The sequence below is a fragment of the Eucyclogobius newberryi genome, unplaced genomic scaffold (genome assembly GCF_026437365.1).
Source record: "Eucyclogobius newberryi isolate DKJ021-1_F unplaced genomic scaffold, fEucNew1.0.hap1 SCAF_9, whole genome shotgun sequence".
In the NCBI taxonomy this organism is placed as follows: domain Eukaryota; kingdom Metazoa; phylum Chordata; class Actinopteri; order Gobiiformes; family Gobiidae; genus Eucyclogobius; species Eucyclogobius newberryi.
In genome coordinates, this window is record NW_027316532.1 from 24457871 (window position 1) to 24471477 (window position 13607).

General features: G+C 37.8%; 1 protein-coding gene across 1 annotated transcript; it reads right to left on the bottom strand.

Annotated features, from left to right (window-relative positions):
* Positions 1–4709: 4709 nt before the first annotated feature.
* Positions 4710–11891, bottom strand: cunh1orf210 (chromosome unknown C1orf210 homolog). The gene is made up of 4 exons (XM_072438662.1): positions 11783–11891; positions 6473–6889; positions 5020–5205; positions 4710–4949 (listed from the first exon to the last, which is right to left on the bottom strand). Exons 2-4 carry the CDS (start codon positions 6525–6527, stop codon positions 4765–4767), a joined length of 426 nt encoding a protein of 141 aa, XP_072294763.1. The 5' UTR covers positions 6528–6889; positions 11783–11891; the 3' UTR covers positions 4710–4764.
* Positions 11892–13607: the final 1716 nt, after the last annotated feature.

Genomic DNA, 13607 nt, shown 5'->3' on the forward strand with positions numbered 1-13607 from the left:
GCGGCGGAGCGACGCGACGCTGTGTCCGGTTGGTACCAAAATAAAATAAGACGACAGCGAAAGAGCGGTTGTGGGGTGGTTTGTAATGTAAGGTTAAATGTGTTTATACAGCACTTGTTCAGCAACCCTGATACAAAATAATTATACAAAAAATTAAAAAATAATTAAAAATAATTTAAAAAAATAATAATTAATAATACAAACATTAATAATACACATTTGACAGTATTATTGTGTAGACTCATGAATGTCAAGATTACAGAAGAACTAAAATACTTGTTTCTCTGCATGAAATGTTGAAGAGTTTTGCGTTGCTATAATTTACATTTTATTTGCCATTTGTGTTATGTCAAAATGAATTAAATAAATACAAAATATGATATTGTTTCATTATCATTTTTTAACTAATCATTATAACAACAATGCACAGAAATATATTTGATAAACAAAACAAAAAGCTTCCACAAACTTTTAAACAGTTTGCAAATTTTAGATTTTTATATATTTGATTAAATATATATTCATTCATCAATTGAAGCAGGTCTAACATTACTCCAGGCCAGTTGCCTAATTACCAAACTGTTGACTTATTGTGAAGGAAACGTTTCTCTTGTTTCCTGTTTATCACAGCCCACATCCACAAACTTGACAGTGTGCATTTCCGGGGTGAGAGCGGTGACAGCTCAGCCACACGCGGACCTATCAGACCGCTCCTCTGATGCGGGCCCTCACTGCGCACAGAGGAGGAGACTGTGGAGCATTCATGTGCACTTTACCGAGGGAAGTGTTGAAGGGTTAATGGGACAACCGCTTTGAAACTCAAAATTAAAACTTGTTGAATAGCTAGGCATCTGTTGGCAAATGAAATAAATGCCTACCACATTTCCTTCCACTAGTGGCCTCCTAAATGATAAATACAGATACATGGAGATAATTCGACATTCACACTGCATGCATAACCGTGGCTGTTTTAATCAGTGTATGTATAAATATTGAAGTGTGTTTTTATTTGAACATAACTCCACAGTCAACTCAAACCTCAGTCACAATCTGTAACTACTGCTCTCAGCCTTACCCGGCCATGCACCAGATCTATGATGCACATGTGCCCAACCATAAGCCTCCGACACAAAATACAGATGTGTTACTAAGACAGATGTGTTACTATGACAGATGTGTTACTAAGACAGATGTGTTACTATGACAGATGTGTTACTAAGACAGATGTGTTACTAAGACAACTGTGTTACTAAGATCGCTGTGTTACTAAGACAGATGTGTTACTATGACAGATGTGTAACTAAGACAGATGTGTTACTAAGATAGCTGTGTTACTAAGACAGATGTGTTACTAAGACAACTGTGTTACTAAGACAGATGTGTAACTAAGACAGATGTGTTACTAAGATCGCTGTGTTACTAAGACAGATGTGTTACTATGACAGATGTGTAACTAAGACAGATGTGTTACTAAGATCGCTGTGTTACTAAGACAGATGTGTTACTAAGACAACTGTGTTACTAAGACAGATGTGTAACTAAGACAGATGTGTTACTAAGATCGCTGTGTTACTAAGACAACTGTGTTACTAAGACAGATGTGTAACTAAGACAGATGTGTTACTAAGATCGCTGTGTTACTAAGACAGATGTGTTACTAAGACCGCTGTGTTACTAAGACTGATGTGTAACTAAGACCGCTGTGTTACTAAGATCGCTGTGTTACTAAGACAGATGTGTTACTAAGACCGCTGTGTTACTAAGACAGATGTGTTACTATGACAGATGTGTAACTAAGACAGATGTAGAAAAAGCTTCAGTTGTAGTCATCTGGACTCAGTTTGAAAAAATAGACGTTTCGACTCTCATCCAAGAGTCATTGTCAATAGACAGATGGATGAGAGTCGAAACGTCTATTTTTTCAAACTGAGTCCAGATGACTACAACTGAAGCTTTTTCTACTATGGAACACGCCTGGACGAATGAGGGATTACACCGACATAAGACAGATGTGTTACTAAGATCGCTGTGTTACTAAGACAGATGTGTTACTAAGACAACTGTGTAACTAAGACAGATGTGTTACTAAGATCGCTGTGTTACTAAGACAGATGTGTTACTATGAAAGATGTGTAACTAAGACAGATGTGTTACTAAGATCGCTGTGTTACTAAGACAGATGTGTTACTATGAAAGATGTGTAACTAAGACAGATGTGTTACTAAGATCGCTGTGTAACTAAGACAACTGTGTTACTAAGACAGATGTGTAACTAAGACAGATGTGTTACTAAGATCGCTGTGTTACTAAGACAGATGTGTTACCATGACAGATGTGTAACTAAGACAGATGTGTTACTAAGATTGCTGTGTTACTAAGACAGATGTGTTACTAAGACAACTGTGTTACTAAGACAGATGTGTAACTAAGACAGATGTGTTACTAAGATCGCTGTGTTACTAAGACAGCTGCGTTACTAAGACAGATGTGTTACTAAGACCGCTGTGTTACTATGACAGATGTGTTACTAAGACAACTGTGTTACTAAGACAGTTGTGTAACTAAGACAGATGTGTAACTAAGACAGATGTGTTACTAAGACCGCTGTGTTACTAAGACAGATGTGTTACTAAGACCGCTGTGTTACTATGACAGATGTGTTACTAAGACAGGTGTGTTACCAAGACAGATGTGTTACTAAGACCGCTGTGTTACTAAGACAGATGTGTTACTAAGACCGCTGTGTTACTATGACAGATGTGTTACTAAGACAGGTGTGTTACCAAGGCAGATGTGTTACTAAGACCGCTGTGTTACTAAGACAGATGTATTATTAAGACAGATGTGTAACTAAGACAGATGTGTAACTAAGACAGCTGCGTTACTAAGACGGATGTGTTACTATGACAGATGTGTTACTAAGACAGATGTGTTACTATGACTGCTGTGTTACTAAGACAGATGTGTTACTAAGACCGCTGTGTTACTATGACAGATGTGTTACTAAGACAGATGTGTTACTAAGACCGCTGTGTTACTATGACAGATGTGTTGCTAAGACAGATGTGTTACTAAGACAGATGTGTTACTAAGACAACTGTGTTACTAAGACAGTTGTGTAACTAAGACAGATGTGTAACTAAGACAGATGTGTAACTAAGACAGCTGCGTTACTAAGACAGATGTGTTACTAAGACCGCTGTGTTACTAAGACAGGTGTATTACCAAGGCAGATGTGTTACTAAGACCGCTGTGTTACTAAGACAGATGTGTTACTAAGACAGATGTGTAACTAAGACAGATGTGTAACTAAGACAGCTGCGTTACTAAGACGGATGTTTTACTATGACAGATGTGTTACTAAGACAGATGTGTTACTAAGACAGTTGTGTAACTTAGACAGCTGCGTTACTAAGACAGATGTGTTACTAAGACCGCTGTGTTACTAAGACAGGTGTGTTACCAAGGCAGATGTGTTACTAAGACCGCTGTGTTACTAAGACAGATGTGTTACTAAGACAGATGTGTAACTAAGACAGATGTGTAACTAAGACAGCTGCGTTACTAAGACGGATGTTTTACTATGACAGATGTGTTACTAAGACAGATGTGTTACTAAGACAGTTGTGTAACTTAGACAGCTGCGTTACTAAGACAGATGTGTTACTAAGACAGATGTGTTACTATGACTGCAGTCATAGTAACACATCTGGCATAGTAACACAGCATGCTGTGTTACTATGACAGATGTGTAACTAATACAGATGTGTTACTAAGACTGCTGTGTTACTAAGACTGCTGTGTTACTAAGACTGCTGTGTTACTAAGACAGATGTGTTACTAAGACTGCTGTGTTACTAAGACAGATGTGTCACTAAGACAGATGTGTTACTAAGACAGATGTGTTACTATGACTGCAGTCATAGTAACACATCTGTCATAGTAACACAGCATGCTGTGTTACTATGACAGATGTGTAACTAAGACAGATATGTTACTAAGACTGCTGTGTTACTCAGAAAGTTAAGAAAGTGGCCATGTTATTGTTTCTTGAATAAAATCCTATAGTTTATGCATGTAAAAACAACTGACAAAGAATTATCTGTGGACATCATCTATCAACATTATTATTTTTATTGACAAATATAAATGCAGAATGTTCAATTTCTTGATTAAACTTTTAAACAATTTCAGGAGTGAGATAAAGTCTATTTACACATGTCATGTATCAGCATCACATTTTCAATGTAAAACGTTTCTCAAAGCCACTAAACTAAGCCACATAACTTATCATCTTGGCATCAAACGTGATCTTATCACACTTTTACACATCACCAGAGAAGGAAGGATATTGTCAAAGTGCAGTTTAGTTTAGTGTCAGCGCAAGTCTTATGTCATTAAAACAAATACATATTACTACTAAAATGGTGTCAGTTCCATGCTTTTTTTTTTTTTTTTTTTTTATAAGAACGTCTGAACGTGCTGTCATTCTGTCAGTTTTTCATACACATTTTAATGACCTAAATACTAGGATTTGTGTCAAAATAAATGATAAAAATAGATTTTCTCAAATAAATAGTATTTATATTAACATTATTATTCTGTTTTGTGGTTCTAAGTATTGATTAAACCAGGAATACCTAGCAAAATCACTCAAGTACGAGTATTAAAAAAAAATAAAAAATTAAATTGTTAAAGTACCAGTAAGTAAGCTCAGCCCTACATAGTAACGTGTGGAGTGGATTAGTTGTGTAAAAAGACTTTCTATGCAATACTAAACTCTATGTCCTCCATCTCGTCCTCAGAGTCCTCGAGGGTTTGCGCCGCTCTCTGCGCTCGCTCCCGATCAACGGCCTGGATGTAGTTATCTTCAATGAAGCCGTCGTCGTCCTCCTCGAGCACTGGAGGTGGATAGTTTCCTGCGTGCATGGTGAACGCCACGTCCAGACCTGACACAGACCAGACAATGGGTCCAATGTTGAGTCGCAGTTTTGAGTTGGACTGTAAATCAAGTCCCACCTGAGGGTTGGCTCACTGCGTCCGCTTCCTGGAGTCTCGTGTGTCTGTAGCTGGCCAGGTAACGCCGCACCGCCCGGCATTTGGCCAAGAAAGTGATGAGAACGGCGATGAGGAGAATAATGATCAAGACCGCCAGACGGAACACCCAGCTATGAGGCGAGGACGTGTCGGAGTCCAGGCTTGTGGCTGAAATGCAGTGAAATGTGTTAAGAATGTGGCCAGTGGGCATTACTAAGTATTTCAATGAGACTACAGCAGAAAGGAGAAGGCCTGGAGCGAGTTAGCTGAATATTTTGAGTTTTTTTTACATATAGATATACTGTTTCCTGGTGTTTTTCTGTGTAAATAGTTGTTTCGTGTGAACTCAAGTGCAGTTGTGGTCATGTGAGTGCGGTTTGAATCTGATAAATGGTGAGATCATTGAGATAGAGTCAATTTTTTAGGTTTATAATTTCACTTCCTGTTTGTTATTGATGACATCACAGTAGGAAATTACCCAGCAAACATTGGGCAAACTCCTCTAATGTCACATTTCAATTTTTTTATTATTGTTTGGAGTCAAAAAAGTTGTTTCTTTGTGTAAATTATGCATAAACTTTGACTGGAATGAATGCACCTAGTGTGATGTCACTTCCTGTCATTTTCTACAGATTTTTCAACGTTTTCTCCACAAATACCTACTCAATTGGTGTAAAACTATAATTAATATGTACAACAGGTATAAATACACCAAATAAAGTCAAAATTTGAAAATCCTAAGAACCTGTCATACGCACTTTAAAGCTGTGCTATGTAACCTTTCTGTCCGTCACCTGCTTGTCTCCATGGCAATGCTACTGCTTTGCCTGGGATGTTACACATTGTGATATCAAACATGTCTATCATCCATTTATTCAATTACATGTGTATTTCTTTTTCTTCTTTTTTGCTTCAGACATTGAAAAACATATATTTTTAACATTCTTTGGCCTTGCAATTGTCTCCATGGAGATAGATGTGTTTAATGCCATACTGTGAAACATTCCAGGCAAAGTAATGATATCTCAGTGGAAACATGCAATGAAAGTGGATCTATCAAAAATCCTAAAAAGGTGCTACATCAAAACAACTTCAAATAAACTACATTTGCGTGTTTTACGATTTAAACAGATATAAATAGGCCTAAATCCAGACCTGGCTCCAGCTCATTTACAAAGGTCTTCCTCCTCATTTGAGACTGGCTAATGTATCTTTTAATTGATTGTTTGTGAAGCAGTAAACATAATTCCTGTCCTTTGTTCTAGTACCCTAAAAATAAAAAAAATGTATTCATAAATAAAATAGCATGCAAAGAATTCAAATGCATATTGAAAACGACATGGGCAGCTCGTTGGTTAGTTATTAGAATATTAAATACATACAAATTTGTAATAACATGACACGTTTCTCTGAGACGGTGAACTCTCAGACTTACAGTTGTGTGTTGCGTTGAATGCGGTTGTGAGCGGTCCTTCTGTTGACGCTTCCATTTAACTTTGTTTTCCCAGTCTCTTTCATGAATCACGTCAGCAGACAGCGTTTCGTACGTTGTGGAGCCTATTGCTTTAGGGGTTATATCAGTCCAAAACCGTTCTTGTAACTATCCATCTCAGAGTGGTCCAGATTTCTGAAACCAGATACTCTTTTTTGTGTCTTTTCTGCTGAACCCAATTAGTCTTAAGTGAACAGACAGTGAGCAGGGTCTGGATGAGGGAGACTTGGTGCGTCAAACGTCCACTAGATGGCGACGTTGAGTGGCCGCGACTCCTCCTCGGTTCATCAATAAGTGAAGGCCAGTGCCATTTCCATCTGATGTATTAGCTGCAATTCGATCCAGATTTGTCTTGCTGAGCTGTGGAGTAACAAGAGAACAGTATAACAGCTAACAACTTAAAGCAGTCGATCAAAGGTTTTCCAAATCAAAGACCCTTTTCTTTTTCTTTTTCTTTTTTTAGATCTTGTGTTTTGTGGCTTTGAAATCTGTTTGGGCTGGGGAATAAATATTTTAATATCCAGCGACACAAAAAGAAGGAACAATTGGGTGAGCTAAACATCTTTTAAAAGTCACGATTCACTCTTACAAAGGGACGGAAGTGAAAACTGTGACGTACTAACAGGAAAACACTGCTAAAAATAAGCAGAAATTAATATTGCAGTATTTATTTATTTTTTATTTTCCTGGTGCGATTAATTGAAAGATAATGAGGCAGAAATGTGCTTAAACGTGCCTGTGAATGCTGCGGTTGCGGTTCATTTATTGCATCAGTGTCATCGGGCTGTAAAATTAACCACCAAAGCGCAGAAATAACACCCTAATTGTACAATACATATTTATTTTGTAGATGCGCGCACACTTTATCCTACACTGTCCTGTTCAAAAGCCTACAGCCAAAAAGTAACCAAATAAAAATAGGTAATTTTGTAATTGTTGGTTTGGAGATCTGCAAAATGAGAATAAAATATATATAATTTTATGGTCCGTTCATGTTTTGTACAATATTTGACCCCAACAAAGACATTATTTACAGGCAAATTCCAAATCCACTGTTAAAATATCGTCTGAACATCATTATCAGGGTCTCTTAGGTTGAAGTCTAATATAAAAAATACATTTGGCTGTGTACATGTCAGATTTAAAATATAGTATGGCGGTTCTTGTTTGCATTATGCATTCATAGTTGTTCAATGTTGACTCACAAACTGAGATCTCGATGCCAACATACTTCTGTTTCCTTTTACCAACCAAAATGCAAATAACCATGTACCGAATACAAATATTGTGTACGGTGAATATGTAAATGTTATTTGTTTGTGTGAAACTAACATCCCTCACACACTTCAATCTTTTATTCATCAGGTGCAGTTCTAGGTTCTGTGGTCAAATATAACACTGCATCTTCATATTCATGTACTAAAGCTGGTCAAGCATAAACTGTACCTTGCACTGTAAATGTCACCACGATCAGCCATGGATTTGTCTAAGTAATTAATCATTAGTTTGTTGGTTTGCATATTGTCTTGCCCGGTTCACGGTTTACTGAAAGTTCCACTATTAACCCCAAAGAATGGTATTTTTTAACTTTCTGAAATGGAAACAAGTGAACTATTGCTCAAGTAACACGTAGGAACACGTAGGAACACATATAACACGTATAATGTGTATTTGTGTATTTGATTTCTTTGTTTGGGGACACTTGAAGGTCACGGTGTGTCAGGCAAAGATACGAGACATCAATCATCTCAAGGAGCGTACCATTAACGCCATTACAAATAAATACAGTTGTCCAACATAACATTTTAAATTTTTTCCTATGTATGGAATCGTACTCTGTATTATTTAACATCACTACATTTGGACTTTTGTTGTGCTGATCCATCGTTGGAGAGCTTTGGGCGTTTATTGTATTGAATCAGATCGATGACAGTGTTGTTCAGGATGTGTTTGTGTGCAGCTTTTAAATTGATGGTGGGAACGGAAGAACCCACAGGAATCCCACCCAGACACAAGGAGAACACGACTGCATTTGAATACTTTTGTTCTCTATGTTGTATTTTATCAAGTCAAGCAATTATTTATTTATTAATTATTACAATATCTCTCCATGGAGATAATATTGCTTTGCCTAGTACGAGCCGCTGTTTGGCATTTAACTTATCCAGCTTGCATTTATGTGTTTTTGTGACTAAAATAACATCAAAAACATGCATTCTTAAGGTCATGGGGGTCGCCTTTGCACAGATCTGACTTATAACTCGATCCGTCTGTGTCCCTTGCTTGTCAAAATGGATATGTTTCATATTACAGTATACTGCGCATTGAAGAGGAAACCCTAACATTTCCGTGGACAGATTCTGTAGTAGGATGTCAGAAAAGTATACTTAATTCAATAAACGTAACAGAGTACTACCCACACTTACTATCACATCGACACTATTTTAAAACTGCATTTCAGTCAGTCATAGTGTGTGGATCTGTGTTCAGCAGTGATTCTCGTGGAGCTCCAGGGATCCTGCTGTTTAGCCACAACCATTAGCCCCTTTTCCTCTTTCCTCTGCAGCCATTCTCTGTGCTCACAAGTGCTGCCACCGTAAACACAGCCACTCTTTATCTCTTCCTGTTCCATCCTCACAGCAGCAGAACAAAACACACATGCCGGAGCGACACCGGAGGCCATCCCAAACATGCCTCGCAGCAAAACATCTACGCCTACAAAGAGCATTTGCATACATCTCCATACATAAAAAAAAGTTTGGGATCTAATTTCCAAACTTCTAGAGCTATAAATGTTGATGCGGTGTCAGTTTTTATACACTAATGATGGCCAGGAGCGATGTGGAAGTCATCAAACTGAATAAAGGATCAGTATTAGTCTTAGAATTTGACTTTGAGCAGGGAAATTAACTGCACAGAGGATCAAACTTGCTACAATCTTAACCTCAATCTAGTTCAAATAAACATCTTGGACAATCAGCGCTGCACAAATACTGCACAATAGGCTTTTCCCCATCGCCCTTCTTCCACTGCCAAGTTTAGTTTCGTCTGACTTTTATACATTTTGGGACTGATAATGATGTTGTTATACTGCGTGTGTTTGCTTAATTGAGGTAAGGTCATTCTAAAGAGTTTTTAAACGCAGTGTTTTTGGTTTTTGGCCGAATGCAAAAGGAAGGACAAGAAAGTGTGTGTTATAACGTGTTTTTTTACTAGACTAAAGTTGTGTCTTCATCCAAAGAAAGTGTGTGTTATAACGTGTTTTTTTACTAGACTAAAGTTGTGTCTTCATCCAAAGAAAGTGTGTGTTATAACGTGTTTTTTTACTAGACTAAAGTTGTGTCTTCATCCAAAGAAAGTGTGTGTTATAATGTGGTTTTTTTACTAGACTAAAGTTGTGTCTTCATCCAAAGAAAGTGTGTGTTATAATGTGTTTTTTTTACTAGACTAAAGTTGTGTCTTCATCCAAAGAAAGTGTGTGTTATAATGTGTTTTTTTTACTAGACCAAAGTTGTGTCTTCATCCAAAGAAAGTGTGTGTTATAATGTGTTTTTTTACTAGACTAAAGTTGTGTCTTCATCCAAAGAAAGTGTGTGTTATAATGTGTTTTTTTACTAGACTAAAGTTAACCTAATTAGATAGAAAATGCTCAAGAAGTTTGCACGTTTTCTTTGTTTATGCCGTGTGATTTAAGGTTTGTTCTTGATGAGTTTTTTAACATCTGACATATCGTGTTGTCAGTGGCATTTGTGTTGTTCTCAAAAAAACGCAAACTTAGGAATACCGTATTTTCTGGACTATAAGTCGCACCGGAGTATAAGTCGCATCAGCCAAAAAATGCATAATAGAGAAGAAAAAAACATATATAAGTTGCACTGGAGAATGAAATGCGGTTGCAAGTGTGAAAATAACAAATAATATCACATATAAGTCGCTCTGGAGTATAAATATATAAGTATAAATATAAGTATAAGTCGCACCCCGGCCAAAACTATTAAAAAAAAAGGGAAAATACGGTAATTGGGTTTGTTGGGCTGTAATGTTGCCACGATACTGATATTTAAACCTCGATGTCAATACTAAAATTACTCAATACCAATAGGGCAATGAAAATAAAAAAAGCTCTTTTATGAGACATTTTCAACCCTAAATAATGGTCTTATAACAGCTCTGACGAAGCTCGACGTCATTCTAAAACACAGTATTGTTGTTTCAGTATCGATACTTGCTTGAATGAGTATCGAGTTTCAATATTAGTTTTAGTGTCAATTAGTATGTGATTTTTGGATACTTTTGACAACTCAGTGTATGAAAATAAAATGGCAATATGCACAGGATACATACAAAATGACACTGGGCATAAAATAAGCCTAATTTCAGCAGTATTTTTTAATGTCTGTTCATGTCACGTTAACTTTATCATTCAGAATCAGAGCATTTCATGTCATAAAGCTGTTAACACACTAGAGCAAGAGTGTCCAAACTTTTTTCACCGAGGGCCACATTTTTAGACTTATACGGAGCAGAGGGCCACAAACAACCCAACAATGTCAAATTTGTCAAATAACAAAATGAATCATTCGAATGTTTGCATTTCTTTAGTAAGACTTGGAACATATATTAGATTGGTATAACATCATAATGCTTGAATTTATCCAATTTCACAGGAAAAAGTATGATATTTTGTTGTTTGGACCAGCTTAACAAGATGCCGGAGGGTCAACAAAAATTGGTCTGAGGGCCGCATTTGGCCCCCGGGCCGTAGTTTGGACATGCCTGCACTAGAGGAATAGTTATCGAGTAGACAACGTGAATTAAAAATATATATTTAACTAAGGATTTCACTGCTCTTTGGTCATGGTGTAAGTAATTGCAAATTTCCCTTAAATCTTCGTCATTGTTTTTACAATAATCGTGACTCTGAAATTGGATTTGGTGACATCCTGACCTTTAAAGTGACTGCTGGTGTGGTTTGTTTTGGATTCAAACAGCCCGCGGCCTACATCAGCGTGTGGGTCAATGCCTTCCCAGCAAAAAGGTGACGCAAACTTTACAAAGAAGGACATAAAATACATACATGTTTGATTCATCACGTACAATGCGCCATTAACTCACTCAAATGTCAATACTAGCTGTAAAGCAAACACCACCTTTTGAAACTTTGGTGTGGCGTACAACGTTCTATGACTCTTCAGTTTTCAAACGTAGAATTAAGTCATATGTTGGAGCTGTTACCGCTGCATATGGACTTACCTGTGCGTCCTCTCACGCCGTATCACCTTTACCATTCTCTGCTCTATTTGTAGTGCTGTAGCTGAAGGTTGGACTGCCTCTCCTGTTGTCCCGGGTTAATGGGTAACGTCCGTAACTAGGTGTGTCCTCATTTGCCTGCTGTTGCTCTTTTCTGACCAATGAAAGGCAGGACGTGTTGAGGCAGTGCAGGACAAACCAGGAAGATAAATATATGACCAGGTATTTTCAATATGGACAGGTGAAGGGACCAGTCTGACGAGTCGGAGGTGTTTACATACGGGTCTAATAAACCTTCAGGGCATCCAGGAAAGGGAAGCTTGAGCTATGCTGTCGCTCTCTCTCTGCAGCTGAATCATGTGTATCCCATAATTGTTAAAAATATATGTTGTGGTTCATAAGGTAAAGAGCTCATAAACGGCATGTCTGCATAGAAACCTTTACAATATGACTCCCCTCTTAGAGATTCTTACGTTTCTTTTAAGTAAAGTTAATAATAGTTAATGAATAAATACATTAATAAATTATACGTGACTATAAATGAACAGTAAAGAGGTTACAGTGCTAAAATAAATTCCTTAAAAAAGATCCAAAGATGCGGAAAAATGCATGAGTTTTGCCTGTGGTCCAATTTGCTGAATGCCCTCTCTGCTCTTTTTTCCTGTTTCACATTTGTTTGAATATATCCAGTGATATATGGCTGACTGTGCAAGATCTTAAAAATAGACATCTTCTTAAAACAAAACCAATAGACAAAAGTGTTAGAAGAAGAAATGAGAAATTGTTCCTGAGGGTTAAAGTGAGTATTTATTTGCATATTCTTTCAATGCCAAATACATCTTATTAGCTTATTTTAAACATTTCAATAATTCCAGTGTTGCAAGGGAAAGTTCAAGAACAGCAGGAGAATAGAAACACAAGGAAAATAACTTTAAAACAAAACCTGTGTGTGCAAAAAGTGGCGACGATCACAGTTGTGTTCAGCGCAGGAAATGGACAAAATAAATAGCGTGTGGAAGCGAGTTGTAGGAGTCATATACATAAATATTTCCCTGTGAGAGGAAAGCAGAGGCCGGTGGCGACAAGGACCGATGTTTACTCAAGACGTCCAGCCAGAGCGGAGCAGCGCGGGCTCCGAGAGGAAAAGCTCGCTGACCCTGAAAACAATAGGGCCACTTCCTGAGCTCGGCGGTGTCCTCCCTCCATCCTTGTGTGGGACGGGCCGCTGCAGGACGACGAGGGTCCGTGTCTCAGCCAGGACACTCTGCTGGGAATGGGAGGATCGGGGCGGATGATTCAGCATTAAATGAAAGAGATACGTGGTGGTTCACAGGGTTATGACCATAAAAATGACCAAGTACCATTTATATGTGACATGAGGTGATCCTGCAGTGGGAGGTGATCGATTGTGCACCTTCTGTCAGTCCCAGTCATGAAACGATATTTATAGAGGTTTGTTCAGTAATAAAAACATGCACTTTTTACAATGTTTGTGCAGTTCTGAGTCAAAGTGAAAGGGCGTAAGTATTTAGAGGCTGAACAATAACCTTTTTGGAATATAATATGAATTAAGAGTTCATTTTTCAGAAAAAAACTTAAGGGTCTAACTTTTCTGGGAGAGGACAAGCACTACCCGCTCGTCTCCATGGAGATGCCTGGAATGTTCCACCATATGGTATTCAATGTATCTATTTTGCAACTTGCATTTTATTACGAGCCCCTTGGAATTCATTGCTGTGAGCGGGGCTTGCCTTTCCACAGATCTGACCAGTAACTTGTCCTCATTGAGATTGATAGGTTTAATACCATATTGTGGAACATTCCAGAG

Bases quoted from the DNA above. Each gene is read 5' to 3' on its own strand.
- cunh1orf210 (XM_072438662.1), bottom strand. From the start codon at position 6,527: ATGGAAGCGTCAACAGAAGGACCGCTCACAACCGCATTCAACGCAACA. The intron at 5,206-6,472 runs GTAAGTCTGAGA...ACTGCATTTCAG, and splicing joins ATTCAACGCAACACACAACT to CCACAAGCCTGGACTCCGAC. The intron at 4,950-5,019 runs GTGGGACTTGAT...GGTCTGTGTCAG, and splicing joins CGCAGTGAGCCAACCCTCAG to GTCTGGACGTGGCGTTCACC.